Source organism: Ostrinia nubilalis, chromosome 17 (genome assembly GCF_963855985.1).
Source record: "Ostrinia nubilalis chromosome 17, ilOstNubi1.1, whole genome shotgun sequence".
Taxonomy (NCBI): Eukaryota; Metazoa; Arthropoda; class Insecta; order Lepidoptera; family Crambidae; genus Ostrinia; species Ostrinia nubilalis.
Genome location: NC_087104.1, coordinates 5540360 through 5568149, shown reverse-complemented (window position 1 = coordinate 5568149; position 27790 = coordinate 5540360). Strand labels below are relative to the sequence as shown.

The following is a 27790-nucleotide window of genomic DNA, read 5'->3' as shown; positions in this document are numbered from 1 at the left end:
TTTCTTGTTCGGTATAATTTATGAAATTATTTGATGTTGAGACTTCCAACGTCGGTATTTAACGGACAACCAAATTGAGCAATAATCGAACGGAACCCATATTATACTTTTGCAATTCACACTTGGCCGGTTTTCGAACTTTTCCGACTGTAACATCACTGAACGGATATCCCCGTACACCAAACCACCTTCGTTTTAATCTGTACTTGCCATCAGGTGAGATATAAAAAAACTGTTTTGTCGTACAGGACCCTCTTGTATTTTTCCGACTCACACTTGTCCGGCTTTCGAACTTTTCCAGCTGTAGCACGACTGAACGGATAGCCCCGTACACCAGCTCGCTACATTCCCGCCGATTTACGTAACGTTGCTATCGGTTTTCCATTGGTGTATTTTTGTTTACGCTTTTTTGCAGATAAATATCCGAGCTAACTTTTTTTGAGTTCAAATACCAAAACTACATAAACTTTTTTACAAATAAATGACTGACTGAAAAGGCTTTTTATTTAATTGTTTATAAGATAAGAAAACAAACAGTGTTATGTAACTTGTTAAGCCTTTCAGATGTTACAAGATGTTTTTCAGATCACCTACATAGCTATTCTGAAATAAAGTATTTTAAGTAGCTGAAGTATTTTGTATTTTAATATAACTTGACTTTGATTATAAATAAATTATACAATGAATATATTTTCTTTCATATTTGGTTCATAGTAACTCTACGACTCGACTGAAATAAGCTCACGTTACTTCACTTGTTATTTTCAACATTAATTGCACTTATATCATTTCACTTTTAGAATCAACATTTGGTTAAAAATCAAATAAATCTAAGAGCTTTGTAATTGATTCCACTCTTGATTGAACAAACAATTTCAGGTATTGTTTCAATTCAGTTTTATTACTCGCAGTTACATTTTGAGCACGATCTAAAGCACAAAAGGAGCTTTAAGCTCTAATTACTTTCTTGTCGATCGCAGTTTCAATAATTCCAGCGATTGGATCTTCCTGGAAGGATTAAGTTTTTCAGTCCGTTCCTTTGTCCAATATTTTTCTATGTTTCCATTACATCTTGTAGCTTTGAAGAAAATTGGAACAGGATTAATTAAATTAATGTAACGGGTAAAGTTAAAATGATTGATGCACTTTTTTTATATCCTTTGAAATATTTTGATAAGTCCATTATTGTTTTTATGTTGAAGGTTTCATTTTAACGATTTTTATATTTTACTAGAAAACGACTTGTTTTAAGTGTCCGTATTCGTTCCTTTATCCAATATTTTTCAAGTTTATCAATTAAAATGTAAGTAGAAAGATATTGATTCAATGCAATCCATTAAACCGAGTTAAGCCTCAGTGCGAACTTCCATCTACCTAGTAGGAAACATTCTGTTTGCCAACAAATATCGACTCCGACTTCATATTTGCTGGCCGCGTTTACTTCAAACAAACACGTTGAAATAAAATACGAACGGAGCTTTATTACTGGCCTCTAACGACAATACACTGGGAAAAAGGAAAAAAAAACAAAATGTATTTCCTAAACAGATTTTATTCCGACCATCAAAATCATTTGGCCTTCGTCGATGTTCTTTTGTTAAATTCGATTGTGACGTAATGCGTTTGAAGATAAGTGTATTAAAATACTCAATGTACAAACAAATGACGAACGAGTTCAAAGTCTTTTATTTACGAAGGTTGCGTACTTTAAAAGGTACACTTCAAATACGTAAGATTCTTATGAGTACGCAAATACACTTCCACGGTCTTATTGCTTTATTTGAATCTATTTGTTTTCAACTTTGAGATTTAAACTTAGTTAAAGAAGTTTGTGGAAAATGTTGTTTAAAAAGTACGTTCGTGTTGTTGCCACTAAACTTATATTAATCTTTTGATTTTTCACATTAAGATTTTGATTTGATTATAGTACCTACCAAAGCATTGTGCTCGGAGTTTGTTGAAGATATGCGGAAAAAGTTCTGAGCTCAAAGGGATTTTTCCAGTCTGCTATCTAGATGTAGGTAAGACTCATTAACATATTTGCATACAACATAATATTTGCGTATTTATTTATTATATTTTTAAAAACCAACTCAAGAGTTAACATATTATGACTGAAAATAACATTTAAATAAGTAGAGACATTATAACTGAAGCGAATAAAATTTCCACAACGTCCCGATCACAAAATGTAAAGATAACTATAAAAGTGCTCAGACTATCAAGGCAGTAATAATAATGCCACTAAAAAGAAAATGCATTCGATAAAACCATTTTATGCGTCACAAATGCATTTAGGTACATACTTAAAAGTACGCAGACACGTTTTGTTGTATTTTATGCGAACGTTACCTCTCGTAAGCTACTTACATTTTCTTTACCATTTTAAAATGTGAATTTAAGTTTATAGCTTCTTTTGATACTTTACAATTCTTTAAATATTTGTCCCAGGCTCAAAATAGAGCAAGATGACTAAATAAATAAAATAAATAAATAAAAAGTATTTATTTCGGATAACAGGGAACTAAGTAAAACTTTGTTTTAATTTGGCATTTACACCTACAGCAAAATTATAATGGCAGAGCAAAAAATACTTATGAGTTATTGTTCATTGTTTAATAATAAACCTCTGCTATGGTCAATTTAAGTACCATTTGAAACATTCTTCTTCTCTTCTCTTATTTCTTTTTTTTTGTCGAAAAGACGCCCGTATTCACAAACGATGCTAGCTTAAGAGAAGCAGCAAATCGAACGCCCAGCGTTGAATAGAGCTCTGTGATTGGAGTCTTGAGTCACCCTGTGCGTCCACGCGCACTGTGAGACCTCATAGTAATGTTTGTGAATTCGGGCGTTAAAATATTTAGTACTTATTATTATTCTCTGGTAAAGGTCAAATCACCCCCTATCAATTTAATTAGACACTGTTTTAATATCAGGGACACCATGTTACAGTAAACCACCAACTCCAACTACTTTTCTGTCACAATCGATGACTACTCCAACTAATTAAACTTCCAGTACAAATTGAACGCAAATAGACAGATTGCTGGAATAGTCCCCTAGCTAGTTAGAAGTGAGCGAAACTAGACACGACTAGTGCCGTTTGAACCAACATTATTTAGTGCCCGCTGGCGAGCGCTTGGAGCTGTCTTAACTTATACGCAATCTAAGGCTGCGTTTTACTTAAGGTCTTTGAAACTTGACCTTCACTGGTTGGGTTTTTACTGGCGGTCAAGCTGTTGATCCTGGCTACATAAGAGTTGCAGCGGTGGGAACGAGAGGTGGGAATAGTTCCGTAACCGGTCTTTGTGGAAATCCTTGGGGGAGACCTTTGTCCAGCAGTGGACGTCATACGGCTGAAAGGCTGAAACGAACGAAAGAACGAAGGCTTCGTTGCACCATCTTACTTAAACTTTAACAAATATCAAGTCTGTCAAACTCCACACTAAAACCCCGGTTAAAGTTATAGTTACTGTTAAAGTTAAGTTCAGCCTTAGTTTATTTTTTTTACGGTTATTGATAGGTATGAAGTGATTGTTGTTAGTAGAAATAGGACATAATATTGATTTACAGTCCAGTCACACATCGTTATTTTTGATGGACTTTAAATCAATATTGATGACTGCATCATCTCTACAGTACGTGTTACAATAACATGTCTATGTGGACTTAGGCTTAAATACCTATTAAGGACAAAAAATACAAATAAATTATGCAAATATAGTTCTGTTTTGATCATTGGAAAAGCCGGGAAAGCTGGAGAAGCTAGGTTGTGGTTCTCCTTGGAAGTCATAACGTTCAACTGCGGACTACTCGAAACTTAAATCGAAAAGCTGTAGTAAATCCTGCTTTTAAATACAGAATAAACGTGGCATAAAAATTTAAACTTCAAAACGAAACTCATCAACGTAACCTAGATAAATCATTGAAGCATCCGGTGCCAACAAAGGAGCGGAAAACTGTAAAAGCGCCGTCAAATGTAATTATCGATTTCGATTTATATCCAACTGCTTCCTGTAACTCGGAAAATATTCCGCTGCCAATCGAAACTCGTGCAGCACATCTAGCTAATCACTGAGCATCTTACCTAATGGTAATTGGTGCTATTTTACAACTAAAATGTATAAGTCTGATGTGCATCTGTACAAAACAAATAGATGCCTCTTCAAGGCGAGAGTGAATAGGCACTTACTTACAGGGCAGATATGTACCATCCTAGACTGCATCCCACTTAACATCAGGTGCGATTGTGGTCAAATACCTGCCTTGTTATGCATAAAAAAAAACATTTTAAAAAAAATCGATGCTATCGGATTCTAAACTCTAACAAGTTATACAAACATCAACCTTTTGTTATCTATTTTATGGTACTTTACACTTACTAATATAAATCAATCAGTGAAGGCAAAGTTCGTGCTAGGGATTACCGTTGTTACATACATTATAAGCAAAGGCAGTGTAACACTCTTTCTTTGATCCAGTCCGATTTAGTTAACTCTATCACTTGTCACATTATTTTAGTAGCGACAGGACACGAGATGGTCGGATATATTTATAGGCAGTGAAGAACATATTCAAAAAGGTTGGGGTATGTTTTATTAAGTATATTCTCTCTAAAAAGCTGTTAATGGCAATCTTTTAGGCTCTGAAATAATCTTGTTGTTGGTTACAAAAATACAAGCTTTAAAGCTCTGCAATAAACACTAAATCCCCACGATATTTCATGAAAACAATACGTATGCGCTTTTATCTTCACACATTCCCAAGAATATCCCTAAAAACAAATTACCAGGCTTACATCAAGTATGGGAGGATCAACTACTTTTTTGCACCAAGACGCATACCTACAGATGAAAACAGTTAAACAATAATTCCCACGAGTATAAAGACTATTATTACAAAACAACGCTAAATGTTTACAATGTGTTTTGTGTCGCTGAATAAAACATTTCAGTTTAATTTTCATGTTTTTTTAGTTTCAAAAACTCGATTTAGTCTCAAATACCTTCCGTCAGTAGCCTTCATTAAATCTTCCTGCGTGCAGTTGTTTGGGCACGCAGGGCACGACATCACGTGCTTCGTCGACTGGGGAACAAAACCAGGTTAGGTTAGTTATAACTAATCTGGGGGTACGGGAATATTACCCCCAAAAGGAGTCAAGCGAAGTGTAAGGGCACTACTTTTTCTCGAAGTGCTTGGTCGTTTTTTTTAATCCCTCATAACTTGGGTTATGAGGATTGTGCACCCTGCAAATATGATTTTCGTATGCAATTTTCCTTTTAAAACTTTCCGAACTCATTCATTGACCTTTACTGATAAAAAAACAAAGTGAAGGTGTACATAGATTCCTTATCATAACAATGCATATCCAACCACAAACAGCATAATCAGTAGTCAAGTAGGTTACGCCAGACTGATTTACTGTCTTGAACTTGAATGAAAGAATAAATGATAGACGTCTTGCATCAGAGTGTGTAAAGTGTTTCTTATCAACAAAGGACTAGACACGAAATAAATTAATTCTGCATATCATATCAATTCAAGTAGAAAGAAAAATTAAGGCACTTTCGTTAACCAAAGGGTCGTGATCAGATGATTGCATGATCCTCACTTTGATTAATGTTTTGGAAAACATTTCACTATTTGAACGATGAACATAATTATAAGTACATACTTACTCTTAAAAACGTCTTCCAAAATTACAAAGATTAAAAAAACATCTTGTTTCAATGTTACCTTATTCAAAAAGGTAGAGCCTTAATTAAATAGCCATATTTTATTGGGTAATAAAACAATTACGACATCCAGATGTCCTTTACGCCTTCTAATGCAAATACTAAGTACTTCATATCTGCATCGTAATCTAATTTACACAGAGCTATCGTAACAAAAACATGTATCTTTGCAGGTTGAGCGGACGGCAGTACACCTAGATGGGACGGAGGCATTCGGAGAAAAAGCAAAAGTTCCTTGCTCGCAAATACTCGCGCAGACTGTCGATGTTTGCTCTGGCGTTATCGCTTGATAAGTTAGAACACAAGCCGAGTGTCAACAGTGTTATCATGGTAACATTCTCAGCGAAGACACTGAGCCACAGCGCAAACTCCTGAGCGGTGCGCGGCTGCTCCGAGCCGGGAGTGATGTAGACTAAGACTAACAAACGAGTGATCGTGAACGTAGCCAAAGAACAAACCAAAGCTGGATAGCTCAAGTTTCTAGTCGTGTGGTGGAGTTAACAAAGTCAAGCTGGAGGACCTAAATACTTTGGAGGGTACCGAGAGCGTGGCGGCTAACGTCAGCGTGGAGGCTGAGGAGTGCTTGCTGAAGAATTTCAATGTGTCGGAGGAGTATTGCCCCGCGTATCATGACGGCCTGCTGTGCTGGGACCCCACGCCGTGGAACACACTTGCAGTCCAGAAGTGCTTCAGTGTTTTCCATGGAGTACAATACGATGACACACGTAAGTAGATACAAGTATCTTTTTCTTAACGTTAGTTAAAGATCTCTAGTTCCTACAGGCTTTTGTAGAGAGTGCATTAAGTTATACTTTGTGGAATTAGTTGTGGCAATTTGTTGTTAACTTTACAAGAAAATGGTAAAAATAAAAGACTTTAGTGTGCATGTTTCTAGATACTTTATAAGCAGACTCCAGGAAAGTATGTGCTGTTTGCTGAACTATTTCTTAAGGTCTAGCTAGATTGAGCAAGCTACGAGTAAAATAACGACTCATAAATAATTTAACGTTTAACAAAGTGACGTATTTGCCTCCTAGTTAAGCCTTATTTAAAAGCAGTGAACTGGATATTAATTATCCTACGTTGACATAATAATTAAGAAGTCTAACTGATTATACCTATCCTTTAATATGGGAAGAATTTTGTATGTAGCGCGCTTAGTCAACCATAACGTCTTGTATACGCAGCCTTAGCTAATTTTAAATTGGTTGGCAAGCTATTACTTATAATAGGTAACCTAATATGCCTTTGACATTAAACTCCAATTAGGAACTCTATAATTATAAGTGGTAAACAACTGGGCGTGTTCGTTCACCAAGCTAGTTAAAAACCAAAGAAGCAGAAAATTCTCTAGTGTTCTATGCACTTAAAAATATTTCTAACAGCTATATTTTTGTAACATTAGTTAATTCATTAGAATTATCAACCAAATGGTTTTTAGTAGTTTCATACATTTATAAAATGAGAATAACGTAAGACTGACGATGAAGATAATTATTTACTCATAATTTATTGTAGAACATTTAAGTAAGTACAAAATTAAATTGGAAATCAAGTAAGTCACTTCCTCAACCATAATATTTAGTTCTATCTCTGTATTCTGAAATGGAATTCTAATAAATAAATCATTTTGTGGAAATGGAAATGTGCATTGTTCCGTGCAATGTTGCTTGATAGCCCAATATTCAATATCCGCTACCGTATATAACCACGTGTGTACATAAGTATTGAGTTTATATGAGTTTTTTATTTGCGAGATAACTAAAACAAAAGAAAGAATAACAACACAAGTTGGAAGAAAACAATAGAGAATTTACATCACTATATCCACGCCTTAATAGAATTTAGTAATTTAGATTGATACAAATCATATCCCTTATTTTCACAAGTACTGATGTTGATAATTATGAATATTTCGTTTTATGTACTTATGCCTATGTAGAATACTATTGTGCTATTTTGTGCAATAGTGTAATATCTACCTATCCAATGATAACAAAAACACATTATGTTTGTAGTACTCTTATAAGCAGCTTCTATGATTCTTTCTCTCTCCATCCCTATCTCAAATATTGTGAAGGTTTTATGAACCGCCATTATACTTGTTTGCCCTAATAACCGTGTCAACGTGCTCCGAAATTATTATTCATTACTTAAAATATCATTAAAATTGTTGATGCTTGCATAATGATCCAGGAAAATCATCCGGAAAATTGTTAATCCCAGATTCCGATCAAAATTAATCTTCTTTATATTTTCCAATTTAACGTACAAAATACATCAAGTTTTTGGATCTTATGTAGTCGTAATAAGTACGATAATATAATGAAGATGTATTATGCTAGAGAATTGATGAGCGCAGATCTGATGATTGTTTTATTTATGAAACTACTTTACCATTTTACATCAGTAGGTACATAATCTGCGAGTTAATGAGAGGTACCTCAGCCTTATTTTAATAAAAGCAATGAGTTTTGTTATGAAAAAATAACCATCCCATTGTAGAGCCACTACTTTTTGTTATAAAAAAACTTGACGCATGATAGTGAATGAAGAAAACCTACCCACTTTCCAATATAAGGCTAGTTTACAATATCAATGTAGATTTAACCAATTCCAGTGATAATTCCGATAAATCACCAAATGGAACATTGTGACTGCGTTAAACTAATAAGTAAGTATTAATTTTGTGCAAGTCTTGTTAAGATATGCGTCCATTAGTTCACCGAATCGAATAGCACAGTTTCGCCTCAGTTCACTCTGCTTCGATTTCGTGCGCCTCCACTACATACTAATGGACGTATAGGCTTATGAATAAACTCGTCTCTGCCCTCGACTTCCCTTACAAGCATTTAGTTTTCAAGAAAACTAGGCACTTAGAAAACAATACCTACTATGACTATCGAATAAAATCTCCAACTTGAAAGTTTATTAGACCCTGGCAGTAAACAAACCTCCATTCTGAAAATACGCTCATATCTCGATTCAAACTAAAGTACGGCCAACGAGAAGCGATACCAAATGTAAACAAACCCAATGTCATGGGTGAACCCGTCTGACGTTGACATATTTTGGCGGGAGAACGAGACATTACGACAAATACACAAGATGGGAAGAGACAGAATATATTGTCAACTCGACAGTCGTATCGACCTTTTATATCGCTGCTAGTTGGCCGTACTTTATAGTATAAATGAATTCAATATTGTGATTAGTTAAAGCACATTGTTTGGGCCAATGAGAGGTTGGTATTTATTTTGAGTGTAGATTCATTATTATCATTTGAGTGTGGTTCCTCAAAGGACTTGGCAAATGATGTTACTCCCCACAAACATCAGTTTTGTAAGTCAATCTACGTAATAATAATATCAAGTTATACAAATAAATATCATTCCCTCATAATCATAAAAACTATCTACTGAATAATATAATAATTAGGAGCGAAATAAATGTGATTTGATTATACCAACGTCATAATAAACTACGCCACTATACGCCCTCTGAGATGCCTTGTCTCATAAATTATCCGGTCAAAGAATAAAAGAACAATTGTCCAAGGTCAAAGCAATAAAACATCATACCTATGCGTTTGATTTATGGTATCTGAAAGCAATTTAGTGCAACCAATTTTGAGCTTTATTAACATGATGATGAAAATGAGAATTAATAACGCTGACATCATCATTCCCCCGTAAATCTGAAACCGTTCCAAAGTTCATTCAAATTCAAATCCAAAAAGTTCACCCGGATAATAAATTCCGGTTGACCGGCTCTCGCTTATATTTCCGGAGCGTTTCCACCGGGAATTCAGCATGTCCGGTCCGGTTGCTGAAGACATCCGAGTCGCGTGGGATTTTGTACACACGGACTAATTTTGTTATAGTCATACAGGGTGGCCAGGGAGTTGACTCTTTGGAAAGTCTCTAGGGTAAGAAAGTAAAAACAAACTACAAGTGCTCGCCAGAGTGAGAATAAAAATTAAAAACCTACCATAGGTGATGGTTTAGGATAAATCACAAAATTAACTCTATCTCCTAAACTAAGCAAAATCGTAGAACATACATGGGGGTGATTTAGATACACCTTGATGTAAGGAATCTAAATTTTAGCTTTGAACGTCAACTCTCTGGCCACCCTGTAGCCAGATAATCTATACTAATATTGTTAGTGCTAAAGTTTGTGCAGATAGATTTTTGTTCCTCCTTCGTGCAAAAAACTAAGGGACGGATTTGGAAGGAACTTTGAAGACTATTTTTGCAATAATATTTTAAAACTTTGACATGGCCTCTAAAATTGTAAGCAAATCTTGTAACCCTATTATATTAAAGGTATTTTGCAAGTCATACTTGTGTAAGCAGTAAATTCAAGTTAGGCATTAGGTATTAAGTATGTTTACCATGTTTTTGATATGAATGCTAAGGCTGCGGATAATATATATTTTAAATTAGTTTACCAAATATTTTTAAGTAATCACAAGAGTCAATGACATTTGATAGGAATTCATTTTAAGAGCTACCGTATTAAGTTGGCGCATCTGTAAACCAAGGTGCTGTCACTTGCAGGTTGCTGAGACACTAGCGCCAACGAGTAAGAAGAATGTCATCTTTGCCTACCGATCTGTTAATTTGTAACAATCTTCAATCATTACAGAAAACGCGACCCGCCTCTGTCTCAACGGCGAGTGGCAGAACTACTCCAACTACGTCAACTGCACGGAGCTAATAGCCAATGTGTCCCCCATCGACGTCAACAGTATATATACTTTCCAATATATAAAAACTAATACTTTGCTTCCAAAAGAAATAGTCAATGAGCTTTTCCATCGGGAATTTGGCATGTCCGGTCACGGGAATTAGTCATATAGATAGCTAGATAGTCTAAGTATATTAATATTGTTAATGCGAAAGATTTTGCAGATAAATTTTTGGTCATCCCTCACGCATAAAACTAAGGGACAGATTTGGAAAGAACTTTGAGGACGAGTTTTACAATAAAATATTAACATTGACGTGACCTCTAAAATTTTCTTAAAAATCTAGCGTCATATTTTTGTGTAAGCATAAAATATTTTCATATTAAGTAGGTTTACCATGTTTTGACATGAATGCTAAGGCTGCGGATACAAATGCGCTGTGCAAACAATACTTATATTAATTTACCAACTAAGTATCTACTTTTAAACACTTACACAAGAGTCAATGACATTTAGATAAGTATACGTTGCATGATGAGCTACCATCTGGGTCTGGGTGTTTTCCATGTATGTACTATATTAAGTATGTATTTAAAAAAAGGTATTTAAGTCTGTTTATATCCGTTGTCTAGTACCCATAGTTCAAGCTTTGCTTAGTTTCGGGCTAGCGGCGCAGTGTAAAATGTCCAAGGATATTTATTTATTTATTTATCTATTTAACGCTTACTCCTAAACTCCTGGCGCTTCTAAACACCAATGTCCTGTCACTCGTTATTGGCTAAGACAGTGGCGCCAACCATTATGGAAAATATCATTTTTACCTACTTTAACTAATTTGTAACAATGTTCAATCATTACAGAAAACGCGACCCGCCTCTGTCTCGACGGCGAGTGGCAGAACTACACCAACTACGCCAACTGCACGGAGCGAATAGCCAACGTGTCTCCCACCGACGTCACCAGCCTCATCTACCTGAGCGGCTACTCGCTAAGCCTGGCCGTGCTGTCGCTGGCAGTCTTCGTCTTTTTATACTTTAAGTAAGTATGTTCGATCCAATATATTTGAGCCAACTGTGCTAACTGCACGAAGCGAATAGCCAACTTGACACCAACGTCACTAGCTTCATCTACCTGAGCGGCTACTCGCTGAGCCTGGCCGTGCTGTCGCTGGCAGTCTTCGTCTTTTTATACTTTTAGTAAGTATGTTTGAACCAATATATTTAAGCCAAATACGTCAACTACGCGGAGCGAATAGCCAACATGTCCCCCACCGACGTCACCAGCCTTATTTACCTGAGCGGCTACTCGCTGAGCCTGGCCGTGCTGTCGCTCACAGTCTTCGTCTTTTTATACTTTAAGTAAGCATTTCAACTAATATAATTAATTATTTGAGCCAACTACGCCAACTGCACGGAGCAAATAGCCAATGTGTCCCCTACATCAGCAGCCAAATTGTTAACCGCTATTTTCCCAATTGCACGGAGCACATCCAAATCGACGTCCCCAGCCTCATTATCCTCCTGATTTGAAAAAAACATTGTAACCGAGTTTCAAGAATTTGATACGTCTGAAAATCAAAGTTCATACTTTGAATGTCTTTCAAAAACCAGTCACGTTTCATGTCAGTTAACAGCAGTACAAAGTGAATTTTCAAACGTCAAATCCAAAGGGACTGAGTTAGATTGTGAACTTAGATAATACGGCTCTGGATAGCTTAAAACATTGGATATCTCCGTCACAAAGGCCCTGCTCTGATGACTTCAAATAGCACGATTACTGCCACCTCAGTGCACACCGTTGACTCTGGTGTACCGGTCACTGGGATACCCCCAAGCGTCTATTAACCTCATATGGACTGCATATCAAGCTTGATACTGTGTTCTTATCGAGTTGAAATAAGAGTTTTTTTGCAAGGAAATCTTATCCTAGTCTGAATGATTACATCTTAGAAAAGAATAGAATGTTTATTCGCTTAAAACATGGTGCAAACATTTTACAAAGACAATAATTTTATTTGGTGTTGGTTTTTACCAGCTTTAAGAATTAACTAATTTGGTAATTCCCTTGAAATGTACCTTATAAATACATCATAAAAGGTTGGAATTCAAACAAGGGGTTTCTTGACATAACCTATTTCGTCGCCTCGTCCTTTTTCTCCCCATAAGTATATAATACTAGCTGACCCGGCGAACTTTGTTCCGCCTTAATGGCAATAAATAAGCAGACTTTTTTTTTATTTCGAACGGGATAAAAAGTATCCTATGTCCTTCTCCTGGCTCTAAACTACCTCCCTGACAATTTTCAGCTAAATCGGTTCAGCCGTTCTTGAGTTATAAGTGGAGTAACTAACACGACTTTCTTTTATATATATAGATACCCTTTTTCGGGAGATAGAGTAACATAGAATCGGTTTACGGAGTGGACTCGAACAAATCGGTAGTCGTTGAATGAACAATGTCCTATGCGTCATTTTATTTACTCACAGACGTCATAACCATAACCTTATCTTTACGAACCTTATGTATCTGCGTAGGAAGGTATAGTACGTTAAATCAACTGCTTATTTCCTTCTCATTTGTGTTTTGAAAGAAAAAATCTATGATCTTGTTATCAAATGGAATAGGTTCATTGTAAATTACTGAAACTAAAGATCTACCTGAAAGTGATTTGGATTTTTAAGTCTATTTTTAATGAAAAATGCAGCATATAGCTATTTAAAACTTTTAGTTGTAGGGTAATTTACCATCCACCTCCCACGTTCGCAGCTAAGGACTGAATTTAACAGCTAGAGACTGGATTTAACTGCTAATGTCTTCCACAAACAAAATGTACTGGACCTTTCCAGGCCAATGTGCCTTTATCTGGTACATATCTATCTACCAACCCATGCTGCATTTACTCTTAATATCAGATGAAATTGTTGGCAAGGTATGACCTTCATAAAGTTAAATCCTATCACAGAAACCTTTATAATCCGCGAAAAACTATCACAAAAGACCGCTTATGGTTCACAAAGGATGCCATCTCTTTTGGACTTAAAAAATAACCGCACACGGCATGCGGGTCACGCAAAATGTCCTTCACAGAAATATGTGGGAGAGCAACTCATTCATATATTCATTTTTTCAACGAGGCAACACCGGCCTTTGTGTCAACACGAAAATTAATTTCAAACTAAAGTTTCTTGTAGTATAAAATAGTGGGAGAAATACTATATGTATACTTAATTATCTACTGGTTGATACTGAAGTAGGTACTCGTTGTTAGCTCATTCACTGATTTAAAAGGACGAGATTATAACAATAAAAGTAGGAAAACAAGTAAAAACGTTTTGCCAGTGAATGTTTTTACTGTTTATTGTGTCGTTTTTTTCAGCACTGGTTATATTGATGGCTAGATCGTAATGCAATTTTTATGCTGAAACATGTAAACATGTGCCTTTTAAAGGTCTAATTGCAAAGAAGACTTTTGATAATAGCAAAATGAAAATCCAAAATAAACAAATAGATTTTACCCACACTTTTATTAGAAGTACCCCTGAAATGCCTTTGCAATGGCATAATGTTATTCATTGCGGTACTTTAGATATGGACATTTGGAGCGAAGCGATTTGTGTGTAGACCGTTTCGACGGATCGCTGTCGTTTACTATAACGACAGATTTCTCTAAATCACCGCAGCGATTACGTACAATGGATGACGTAAGACGCTAAAAAGCCCATGTTGGAAAAAGGTATAAAACCATTATGGCATAAAGGTACAAATGTACACCCAAAGAAGCGAAAAAGTTCGCAACGCGTAGGACTACTGATTTTATCATAATATAGGTATTTTTCATTTGTATGTAGATGAGTGTAGGACAAATCTTATGTTTTTTGGGGCATTTTAGTATTTCTTAAAATTCGTAGATTTTCTTTTTGTTTTTACTGATATTTCTGGTACACCAAAAAGCTTTCTATGAAAATAAGTTACAGCTAAAAAAACAGGGGCTTAAACGAAAAGAATACGATTACGCAGGTATTTAATTAAATGCCCACGGAAGCATGAAATGTGGTTCATTATAAAATACGTAAATCTCTATTACGTCATGGTTTCGACATTGAGGGAGAAGAAAAATTCTTTTTATGTTTAAAAATATTTTCCTTTTAAGCCTACGGTTCTGTTTTTACCTTGTACTGTCCCCTAAGGCAAGGTTTGAAAAATCAACGCAGTACGCTATTTATAATAATATTTCACAATAGTGACTGAGTTTCTTGCGCTGCTTCTTCCCAGCACTGACCCATTTATTGTCCCGAAGCAGTGGTAGAGTTAATACTGGGACATGTAAAAGTTCTTTTTAAAAGCCTACTTGCAAAAATAAATAATTAGTTTTATGAGTTTTACCACATCAGGGTTCTGACTAACAACCAATACTCAAGGACTCATAACACAAGGATATACTTACACATTTATTTAGCTTAGTGCGGCATGGTAAATTTGGAATATTTAATTTTTATCACAAGACGCACCAACAAAACTTTTTGAAAATGCCTGAAATCCAAAAGCGACGCAGCAGGCTTGAATCCGTTTATTCCATTTGTTGACTATTGTTATCTTTGATACCCAGAATTACTCCAAGCTTTGTTTTGACAAAGATATTTCGCATTATTTTGTTACGATTCCCCAATCCAATCAGCAGTGAGTAGGAAGCTTATCGAAGTCACGCCACGCTGACAGCTCGGAGTGGTCAATGTTGACAGTGATGAAAATGTTTTGCGTCTTGGGAAATTCAATTTAAAAGACACCATTTTCAGTTATTCAACGAGACAAATCTGCATGAAACCCGAGGCGAATGGGGTGTTGCTTATTTTATTAATTTAAAGAAGGTTAACGTGCTATTTTTCATGAAAAATCAATGTAAGTAACATGTAGGTAATGTAAACTCTGTGTATACTGTGTTTGTTACTTACTGCAAAATAATACGAATATTGGCCTATTATTTAAAACCTGTTTTTACCACACAGATGAATCCATGAAAATTTATTTTCAAACATCAAAGCTATATTGTCAGTTGAAATGAAAGTAAAGCAGAAAAACTGTACATGTTTAATTCTGCTTAAATGTATAAGCTGTATAGATCCACTCTCATTCCCAATTCTCAATCTTCGCTGTGATTGAAACAAATAACAAGTTTAAATAAGTCGTTAAATTTAATAACAGCTATTAAGACCGCAAACACTACGAGCAATCCTTTATTTGCGCATAATTTAACGTTTCAGATTAAAATTACAAATGAAATGTATTTCATTTTCACGACCGTAGCGAGAAACATTCCGTTGTCTCGACAATTTGAGTCTTGTTGGTTCTGCTTCCGTATCGGATCTGTGCATCACTGTCTTTCATGACGACATTTTGGCTTTGAGTAGAAGAGATAGATGTATTATAGACTTCGAAAAATTATGAGTGTAGCTCCGAGATCTTAGATGACAATGAAAAGCCAAACTATAATAATTTAGAATTAAATTGATATATTCTTCTTCCATCGCGTGGCAATGTAATAACTTATCTAACATGCCAAAAAGAAAATAAATTAGCAATATCAGAAACATCATAATGGATACAAAAATTTGTTAATACGATTAAGTTATTCAGGATTTTTTTTTTCATTTTCAAAGATTGAATCACATTAATTTAAAAGCAGGGATCACTAGTTTTAGCAATATCAAATGATTTCCAAATAGAACACTCGTTAGTAACTTCGAGTGGATTTAATTAATTAAAAACCTTTATGTATAATTTCATTATTGTTAGCTGACAAATATTTCAATCTTAATAAATCATAATCAAACAACGCGAACAAATAAACATAATTGGAAAGAAGCATTATTAGTTGAGGTTATCACAACATTTCTATGTAAACAAATAAATCGTACAAACTTACAAATTGTCTCTGTCGTGTTTTTATTGTACTTTGAAAGTTGTTTGTTTTTCGTTAGCTTTCTTTGGTTTATTACGTTCTTGCAAATTACGCGTATTAGGAATATTAATACTCGGAGCCAATTTATGAACGTTAACCGAATGGCTGGCACTTACTGCTACGACTTATGAACCATAATATTAACTTTCAGGGTTTAAGGGTTCCTTACCCAAAGAAGGTAAGAGTCCCTTATTATTAGAGCTCCGCTGTCTATTTGTCTGCCTCATGGCCGTTTAATATGAACCGTGTTAAAAATCCATTTGTCAAAAGGCAGCTATGACTATCTTAAGAAAACTTATCTTTTGAAAGTAAAAATGATTAAAATATACAACTCAGCATTTTTGCTCACTTAAAAATACAGTGAAAAGTAGTAGTATTCTTATCTTCAGTAAAATACATAATAAAAAGTGCCCAAGCCCCGCTTTATCTCGGTATTCTACTTGAACTAATTTCTACAGCGCCTTTGAAAGTTTAATATACGGTAATGGTAATACGGGAACCCTTCGTGGGTAGTTTTTTGCACCACAAAAATGGCTTTTCTAATTATTTGTTTGTGTCGTTCATTACTGTGATTGTCTCGCATTGTTTTAGGTGGTGATACTAACAAAAAAAAACTCAATGAAGAATGGATTAATTAAATTAAACAAATTCTACTGTCCACCGTGTCTCGTTAAACACTCGACATTGGCGAAACCGGTGTGCTTCAAATACGCACTATTGAAGCCATTAAACAGAATAATAATAATAATAACTCTTTTTTTGTTTGTTTCAGGGATCTCAGATGTCTAAGAAACACAATACACACAAATCTCATGTCAACGTATATTTTATCAGCATGTAGTTGGATATTAAATTTAGCTTTACAAGTAAGTACGATTATCTGTATATTTTTATATAATTTAATTACACAGGTTAGAAACGATTTAGTGATCTCACTCGATTATTTTATTTTTATTTTTATTTTATTTTATTGGGGTAAACAAACAGTGACAAACAAATTTTTTAATTATTTTTAATTATTTCTAAACTATACAAGATATCGAAAGTTCTTCACGAGCTCTATCAAACGGTATCAATAATAGGTAACATAATAAACTGATAGATTATATTGGTTTAGAAAGAATCGAGTGAGATCACATAAGTATGGTTTCCATCTTGTATATTGGTGTTCGGGACATAATATCATCAATATATTTGAAAAATTAATTCGTTTGACAAGTTTGAAATAATAATATTTAAAACCTAAGCTAATATTATGTTTAAAACAGCGCACACTTAATTAAAAACTTTTTCATTACTAACTTGCAACTAAATTAAAATTCAGTCCACTCAAGAAGATTTTAATAAAGAAAATATTTTCAGATTTTCCTTATTTAACTTCAACAATTAGTTTAATCACCATGCACTTTTCATAAGTTTTAAACGTATAACATTAGTATAACACTCTAACCCTGGGTTTCACCATCTACCATTAACTATAATAAACGTCATTAGTCTGTCAAACTCCATCCAAAAACACCGGTTATAGTTACGGTTAAAGCTAAGGTAAACTTAGCCTTAGACTCCTATTTGCGAACCAAACAACTAAATATCCTTCCCGCAGGTACAAAACCGGTAATACCGTAAAATGCTGAGCACTTTAAAGTCCATCTGCACTTTATGCAAAGCTCCGATTATACTTTCAAAGCGGCGAATAATTGTCCCAGTTAACTTAACCTTTTTGCCGCCGCGTAATTTTGTATGGCATGTGCACGGCAACATTTGGGATTATATTTTGTTCCTGCAATCCGCTTTACATGGAAAACCCGCTTGAAACTCACATTTGGGTTGAGCCAAAAAAACGCTTTGCTGTGTGGTTATTTCTGTAGGGGTATAAAAATACAGGGTGAATGAAAGATAAACCTTCTTTTGGATGACATAAATTAAATATTTCTACGATAAAATATTTAGATGACTTTTTTTTGCCTAAAGAGTATTAAGGTCGTAAATAAAAAGAAAGCGGTGTGTTAAATATTAATTTATTTGTACGAAACAAATACACAAATGCTACTAACCACGCGGCAATGTGCGTTGAATGTAAGTATTATAATATGTTTAACACTTAAAAAAAATAGTTTTCAAATTAGTTACTTTCCTAGTACTCTTAAAAAAATGAAATTTATGAGCAGCGCGCGCGCGTGTAACGTGCGGAGCGCGAACGCGTACTCGCGATCGATGCGTCGCGGCTATGGGCGGGACGCCGATCGAAAATTCTAGAGCGCTGTAACCGTTAGCGGGGCGCGGCGCGCGGGGTGTAGCTCGCGCGGGATTCGAGCTATGCCCATATCGGGTAGCGTAGCGTGATGCCGGCGCGATAGGCACGCAGTAACCGGTTTGCTATATGCTCCCCCTCTAGACCAGGGAAACGCCCTCGTCCGTGGTCTAGCATTAACCATCATCCCCCCCTAAACCTTACGTGGTCTTCCGCGTTTCCTTTTAGGAATAACGGGCTTCGGAGGGACGGCTTCGCTACCTTGGTAACGGGTAAGATCTTGTGTATGATATCTCCCTATAACAATGTCAGGCTGGTCGGTACTGGAGATGTTGTAAGTAGTAGGGCTAACCTTCTCTGCTATGCGATAAGGTCCATCACGGCGCGGGAAGAACTTGGCCGTCAGGTCTTTGGAGCCTTTACTCAGGAGGTGAGATTTTAAAAGAACTAAGTCACCAACCTGGAATGCATCTGAGGGACGACGCGTAGAATCAGCGTACTGCTTAGCCTTATCCTGTTGGATCTCCACCCGTTCTCGCACAGCTGACAATGACTTCAGGAATGTCCTGAGATAAGGGGTAATTTGTGGGACGAAATTGTCTTTGTTTGAGATAGCACGAAGGTCGTGTACGACCTCTGTGGGGGACCGCATTTCTCTGCCGAAAGTTAGAAAAGCTGGTGACGTACCTGTAGTGCGGCACTTTGCACTATTCAAGGCAAAGCGGATCACCGGTAGCTTTACTGGCCATGAGGTGTGGTCCTCTTCCACGAGATGTGCTAACATTGCTTTCAGGTCACGGTTTTTGCGCTCGGCAGGATTCGCTTCTGGATGGTACAATGGCACGAAGTTTTGTTTGATATCCAGGACTAACATGCATTCACGCATTACTGCGGACACGAACTGGACACCGTTGTCCGAAATAATCCTGCGAGGTAAACCGTACCGCATAAAATACTCCTCAATAAGAGTGTGTGCACAGGCTTCTGCTGTCGCTTCCTTGAGAGCGTACAGTTCCGTCCATCTGGATGCTGTATCTTCCACAAGTAAAATCCACCGCTCCCCCTGGTCTCCTTCCGGTAACGGGCCGAATAGGTCAATGGCTAATACCTCGTTACGTTGGTTCATAACCGGTGTCTGAAGTAAACCTTGGGGTTTGGTATTGGGTGCCTTGTATCGTTGGCAGTGGATGCAGGCTTTCACGTAGTCCGTGATTTTCCTCCGCATCCCTGTGAAATAATAAAGTTGGGCAACCTTCTGGTACGTTCTGTCGATGCCTGGATGACCGGCTGTTGGGGAGTCGTGTAGCTCCTTTAGTATTTCTGCAACTTGGCCGGCTGGAATAACTAACTGAGGGGTTTCGCTATCAGAGTCCGGATTGTAGCGGAACAGGACTCCTTGGTCCATGAGGTAACCCCTTTCTGACCATCTTTTGGCATTGAGATCGTTGGTGTCCTCCAGGTCTTTGACAATCTTTTCCACTTCAGGGTCTGCGAGTTGTTCCTGGCGCAGTTGGCTTGGTGACTTCGTGGGCAGATCGCAGATGATCGAGCAAATACCGCAATCTTGGCTTGTCTCGGATGAACACATAGGTCTGCTAAGCGTGTCTGCCACGACGTTCGCCTTCCCTGGGGTATATTGGAACTGGATGTCGAAAGACTGGAGTTTTAGAGCCCAACGGACTAACCTTCCTGCTGGCGATTTCAGAGATAGCAGCCATCGCAGGGGTTGATGGTCGCTGCCAATGATGACTGGTTGGCCGTCCAGGTAAGGTCGAAAACGCTCCACAGCCCACACTACAGCGAGCGCCTCTCGCTCCGTGGTGGAGTAGTTGCGCTCAGCTGCGTTGAGAAGTCGGCTGGCGTATTCTATCGGCCTCTCCTGGTGACCTTCACCTTGTAGTAGCACTGCGCCGAGGGCATAATTGCTTGCATCGGTGCATTCGGTGCGCAGGATGAAGGGCTGGGTGAAATCAGCTTGCACCAGCACAGGAGCCGAGGTAAGTAGGCGCTTCAGCTCGTTGAAAGATCGGGATTGGTCAGCACCCCAAGTCCATACTTGGTTTTTCCTGGTTAGGCGTGTTAATGGTTCGGCAACTTTAGAGAAGTTCGGTATGAATTTCCTGAACCATGAACAGGTCTGCAGAAAGGTTCTCAGGTGTTTAAGGTTACCTGGTTCCTTCATCTCGAGGACAGCACTCACCTTCTCTGGGTCGGTGGAAATACCCTGCTGGGTAACAACGTGGCCGAGGTATTTGACGCTTTCTCTAGCGAACGCACACTTCTCCCTGTTGACGTGGAGGTGGAACTCGGCCAGGCGTTTGAAAACTGCCTCGAGGTCTTGCAGATGTTTCTGGATTCCTCCATCAGAAATCACCAGTAGGTCATCTAAGTACGCAAGTATAGTTACGTTTTGTAAAGCTGAGCAGGAACGAAGACGATCTATGAGGCGCTGGAATGTCGCTGGTGCGTTTTTCAGACCGAACGGCATTCTCTTAAAACGGTAAGTACCTAGAGGGCAAGTAAACGCGGTTTTGTCCCTGTCGGCTTCGCGTACCTTCACCTGCCAGTACGAAGACTTCAGGTCCAGGGTACTCATGAAGCAGTCGCGTTTCGTACTCTGCAACAGCTCATCGATGCGCGGCATCGGGTAAGTATCGGACTTGGTGACTGCGTTTAGGCGTCTGTAGTCTACGCAAAAACGGATACCACCATTGGACTTCGGCACCATCAGCGCCGGGGAACACCAAGCCGATTCGCAATCTTCGATGATGTCATCCTGTAACATTTTGTCAATCTCTACCTTCATTTGCTCCTTCTTTGAGGGATTCAGGCGGTAAGGAGGCACAGCTATTGGCGGGTGTTCACCAGTCTCGATGCGATGCTCTGCATACGGTGTTGGGCCTCCCCCTGCTCTGAAAATATGCGCGTGCCTGGTGAGGACATCAGCGAGCGCTTGTCGCTCAGCTGGATTGAGATGACGGCCTTCATCATCCCTAAGAACCTCTGTGGAAGCACAGGACACGGTACGAGAGGTAGGTTCAAACGATAGATTATATTTTATTTGATCGTTATTGCTAAAATACCACAAGTCGTTGTGAAAATCTATTACTACCTTAGCAGCCGTAATAAAATCTATTCCCAGTAACGTCTCGTTATTTGTAGCGTCTGGAAAAATTAAAAATGGGATTCTAATGACGGTCTGCTCTAAGCGCACAGGTAATGTGGTAGTAAGTACCTTCATACGTCGGACTATACCGTCAGCGAGTTTTATTTCCCGCCAGGAAGAATGAAGTTGATGACCCAGGCGTAGAAGGAGAGCATACAGCGTGTGACCCGCAATACAGTGTCTAGCGGCCGTATCGATGAGAGCGGTACCCTTGTGACCTAAGATGTCAATATGAAAAATAGGGCGTAAATCGCGGCCTACGGGGCTATCCGCAGAATCGTCATCACACGCACGCGCTCCATTATTTACATTTCCATATTCAAAACAATAACATTTGATCAAGTTACAGTTTTGACATTTTTGTGAACACTGGGTATTCTGAACATGACTACATTGTGGCACTGAACTAAGATTTTCACAAGATGTAGAATTAATTACACATTTATCAAAGTTGCACTTACAGTTATGTAAGAATTGACTATTCTGATCATTTTTGCATTGTGACTCATTATTACTAGAATTATCACAAGAATAAACAAAATTAGAATTTTCTAAATTGCACTTACAACGACTGTGTAAGGATTGGCAACACTGACTATTGTTGCATTGTGACACAACATTATTATAATCACAAGAATCAGTGGAATTAAATTTTACATAATTGCACTTACAATCAACTTCTAAGGATGGACTATACTGCTCATTATTGCACTGTGACACACTATTTGTATTAACACAGGATTGAGAAACATTACAGTTAGTCTTATGAAAATGGCACTTACAAGCTTGTAAGGATTGAGTATACTGAATATTATTGCACTGTGACACGTTATCTCGATTGTCACAGGATTGACAAGAATTAAATTTGGTTTTATCAAAATTGCACTTACAAGTTTGTAAGGACTGAGTATGCTGATTACTATTACATTGTGACAAATTATTACGACAATCACATGGAAGCGAAAAATTAAGTTTTTCGGAATTACACTTACGAGACATTGGTAAGGATTGAACATGTTGATTCGTATTACATTGTGGCATACTATTGTTACTCTTAGCATCTTGTTTATCTTTACAAGAGTGAGAAAAATTACATTTTTCTGGAGTAATCGAACTTTTAAAAGATTGGTCATTGTAACTATCGCTATTACACTGAATGTTATTGCGACTTCGTTCATCAAATAATGTATTTAATCGCATTTTTGAACTCTGTGAAATAGAATGATTTTGCACATCGGAAGCGGGACACGAGTAGGAACTTTGATCACTACAATTAGTAGGTATTTTAGAGTTACTATTATTTGATGGACGAGTCGTTTTCTTTGTAGTTTTATGGTTAGAGTCTTTAGAGTTTAAGTTATTAATTGATTTTGAACACTGATTACGCACTTTACGCGAAAACGACCGGGATTCGACACTAAAAAATGGCTCACTTTTGTCACGCAACGAGTTATCACCGTTATCACGCACTGAATAGTTAGTAGGGAATTGGGACTGACCTTGGCTCTGCAACTTACGGCATTGATCGCGGGTGTGTCCAAACCTTTTGCAGTACGTGCATGTGGGACGCGACTTTCTCGCGGCGGGGGCGGCGGCGGCGTCAGGTGATGGTTGCGGCGGCGGGGACGACGGCGGCGGGGGCGGCGGCGGCTGGCGGGCGGCGGCGTACGTGACGGCCGGCGGCGCCCGGGTGGCGGCGGCTGCGGGGGCCGGATAGCGGCTGGCGGCGGCGGCAGGCGGCGGTTGCGGGGCACGTATGGCGGATTCCGGCGCCGTATAAGTGGGCGCTCGGGGACCGGCGTATGTTGTGCTCGCGCGGGGTGCCGTGCGCGGCGTCGGAGTACCTCTCGACGTATCTGCCTCGCCCTGGCTGTCTTCTATATTGCGCGCATGACGTAGTAGGTCTTGAAAAGTGGCAAATTCTTCACGGCGTAGTCTCTGCCGGATTTTAGTGTGTAGGAGGCCGTACACCATGTCTAGCCTGGCCTTCTCCGAGACGTCTCTATCCGATATTTTCGATAGAAGGGCACGGCTGCGCGCTATGAACGTGTCCGTGTTTTCATTGTGCATCTGCGGGCTCGCGAATAGCTGTAGGTAAATGCGGTGTGGCGGGCGGCGGTCACCGAAGGCACTTATCAGGTTCTCTTTGGCCTCGTCCCACGATGTGATGGTGTTCTTGATGCCAAGCCACCACGTAGCAGCATCACCACTGAAGAGAAATGCGAGGCCGCGAACGATGTTAGTGCTGGACACTTGAGCACAGTCGCTGTACGCCTCGACGGCGTCTATAAACGCTTCTACCGATTCGTTCGGGTGGCCGGAAAATTGTGACTTACAGCGGGCCAGGGTGCCTTCCCCTGGGGCCGGTGTCGACGTGTTAATTCGTGTCACAGATAACAGGAGGTCTTTGAATGCTTCCGTCTGCGATCTTTGCAATGATTCTATTATGCTGGCTACGTTTTCAGTAGAAAAGTGAGAAGCGGGAACGTAGGTCGTATCGCGGCTTGTTGGAACTTCGTGTTCATCGCGATCCTGCGTCGGCGGCGTGGGCGTCAGAGGGCTGGGAAATGCGGGATTCGGCGCCGCATTCTCTCTGTCACACGCGTTTCGGCTTCTTGTATGCATTGCGGAGAACGAATAACTTTTACACTGTCACTGTAGGTCACTTATACATATTTTACGTTGGGCGCCAGATATGAGCAGCGCGCGCGCGTGTAACGTGCGGAGCGCGAACGCGTACTCGCGATCGATGCGTCGCGGCTATGGGCGGGACGCCGATCGAAAATTCTAGAGCGCTGTAACCGTTAGCGGGGCGCGGCGCGCGGGGTGTAGCTCGCGCGGGATTCGAGCTATGCCCATATCGGGTAGCGTAGCGTGATGCCGGCGCGATAGGCACGCAGTAACCGGTTTGCTATAAATTATTTTAAAATTCGTTTCTTAAAGTAGTGCTTCCCCACTGCAGTAAAACATACATTACTAGAGCAATAAAAGTAAAACAGCACTCATTATCTTTTTATTTGATACTTGGGTTTTTATGTTTAGTATAACTACTGTTTGCAGCGTTAAGATTTCGGCGATAAATGTTTTACAGTAGTTTAAAGTTTTGGAAGCACTTATTTAATTCATCTTTATTATGAGGATAAAACTTCCAAGTGTTTGCATACAGATATAAAATTGTTTGATCAATCTTTTTGGATGCACTGTGTAAGTAAGAATCTTTATTCGTTTATAGACTTTCAACATAACAGAACTAACTAGCTCCGATAGTAAGAGCAAACCGATAGCACTTCAACGAAAACAAAAAAATGATTTAAATTGAATAGATTTATCAAGTGACACCCTGTATTTGTATTATGTTTCATTTAACGGCTTCAATGGTTCCGTTTGGAATTGCTTTACGGGGAATTTTGGCTCACCCAGGTTTCAGAAAGGGACTAATGTACAGACGACGGCACAACACTATGGCATCTAACTACGTTGTAATAGATACGATTTTGCAATAAAACTATGTAGCCTATCGAGCGGTGTATTGTATTGTATGTATTGTCAAATAGTTCGTAACACCCAAAGTGGCCAAAAAGTTCGCAACACGTCTTTGTTGCAATTGGAATAAGGTTGTGTTGTCAACTTTTTGGCAACTTTGGGTGTCACGAAATAAGTATTTGACGCTGACTGTACGGTGTATCCTAAATAAACGATTTTTTTTTTTCAGAATTGGTCGGATGAAGCGCAGCATGAACAAACGTCGTGTATGATACTCGTGATATGTATGCACTATTTTTATCTTACTAATTTCTTCTGGATGTTAGTTGAAGGTAAGATCACATATATTTACAAATACCTATGCTTTAAAGTAGCCATTCAATTTGATTCTGGTGATTTCAGACAACTTGTAATCTTAATCTTAAGTCTGGTTCAGACACCAGTTAAGGCGCTAACCGCTTTGCTGAATCGGTAACCGTGCGGGTAAACGGTTTGACACAAATGTACTAGTCTGAACTAAGTCTTAACTCTAAATTTAAATTATTTTTAATATTACATTATGTAGGGAAAACAGTTTAAAAACTCTTAAACAAATCATCAAAAAAGATTTGAGAAAGCTCTCTTACTGGATTGCTAATCCGTCATACTTACTTACTGTTCTTGTAAAGTTAAAGCTGTAAGTAATTTTGAGGTTTTAACACGGTATATTGTAGCCCCTGACAAGCAAACCCCTTGTTTCACTTTTGTATGGAAACCTCAAGCAAAATTTAATTACCGCCAAGAAGCGCAAGACAATGAGCAAACACGCGGCATATAAATAAGGCTAAGTACACACACATGCGAGCGGAGCTTAGTGCGGAAGTCAAAGCAGGGCTCGAAGATGGTTCCCATACGCATTTTGTTCTAGTCAGAATAATTATACCGTACGTAGAGTCATAATGCAGCAGTGCGTTGATTTGGCGTTGCTATGACCATGTGCTATAAAATGTGCACTCTTAATTTAGTCTCTCAAATACTGTCTCTCTCCTTAACTAAAGCAAATGTGAGAGAGTGAGAAAAAGGCTTAAAATAATACACCTTAACTCCGCAATAAGCTGCGCGTGTGCGTGAGCGCGCACTTACCGCCAAATTATACGGTTCTCGCCTGGCCTTGAATAAATCCCAAATATTTCTCTCATAATGGCGTAAACACCCGCCCAATAAAACAGTACGTATGAATCTAAAAAGTGATACAAATATTTTCAGATAAACGAGCGCGTACCTACACTTCAAATTGTCGGATATCGTACCAGTTTCAATTTATTTCAACAACATTTTTTTTTGTTAGCACGTTTGAGACATACTTCTAAATCTTGGCCTTTTAGGTTGTGTTTAAATATAATTTGTTAAATAAAATAAAGTTTATAATTGAAAGATTTGAATAATTTAAATTTGAAACAAAATTTGGAAGCGATCAGGCTAAAACTTCGTACTTATTACCTAAAACCATTTAGCTAGGTAGGTACATGATTGATTTCTCGACAAGAAAAATGTTTGCGATATTTTACTAAATTGCTGCTTTTTAGTCCTAGTTACATATTCGTGTTACCAAACTATTATACTCGTATTAACAAGTTTCATTTTTTCAGGTCTATACTTGTACATGCTAGTCGTAGAAACTTTCACAGCAGAAAATATAAAATTAAAAGTTTATACTACCATTGGTTGGGGTAAGTAAACAATTCTCTTGTAAATTAGTTCTCCTAAGCCATAGTTTTAGTATTAGTTACCAATAATTAACTAGGACTGTTCAACAAACTTTTCTTAACAGCGCTCTCAGAATGTTGAAAGTCACCTCCCTAATTATTTTGTATAGAAATAAGTTGTTGAATTGTTAGCATTCTAACAAAGTTTCCATCGACACGTTTTCGCTTGGTAATTAACGAAGTAGTTGTAAATCTAAGGAAACAGATATTTTGAGTATAAGTTACAAAATCGAGTGACCTCGTCGAAATCTCAACCACTGAAATAATTAAATATTTATCAGGTTGTAGATTACAGAAGTTTCGCTTATTTACAAAAACGCGACCCATGACAGTCCGCGCGACCTATCATTGGCCTATGATCGCGCCGGCGATGGCGAACTACACGCGTTGGTGTGTGCTTATTATTAATGGCTTATTTATTTACACAGGTGCTCCAGCAGTATTCATCACGGTATGGGTGATATCCAGGTGTTTGGTCAGCATCGTGCCTTCGACAGACCCCGACGGGGTAAGCAAAAAAACCACTAGTAGAACAATGCTCAAATGCACATCCCACCTAAGTGTACCTATGCATACTCAGACGATGCTTAATATGCATCCCAAGCATGAATTATTACATTGCCCTCGGTAAGACAAACACAACAATAAGAGAGGCAAATAGGGTATACTTGTGATCTGTAAAAACGTTATACATACTCCCTTAGATTTCCTATGGAAACAGAGGCATTTTTTTTGTGTCGGAGCAAATAAAAATCTTTTTTG

At 38.2% G+C, this 27790-nt stretch overlaps 1 protein-coding gene across 1 annotated transcript in view; it reads left to right on the top strand.

The window, feature by feature from the left end:
- Positions 1–5933: 5933 nt before the first annotated feature.
- Positions 5934–27790, top strand: part of LOC135080226 (diuretic hormone receptor) — a 47933-nt gene continuing 26076 nt past the window's right edge. The window contains exons 1-8 of the mRNA XM_063974908.1: positions 5934–6065; positions 6220–6460; positions 10386–10487; positions 11289–11466; positions 17156–17249; positions 25513–25615; positions 26912–26992; positions 27457–27536. Coding sequence (XP_063830978.1) covers positions 5934–6065; positions 6220–6460; positions 10386–10487; positions 11289–11466; positions 17156–17249; positions 25513–25615; positions 26912–26992; positions 27457–27536 — 1011 coding nt within the window. The remainder of the gene's footprint in view (positions 6066–6219; positions 6461–10385; positions 10488–11288; positions 11467–17155; positions 17250–25512; positions 25616–26911; positions 26993–27456; positions 27537–27790) is intronic.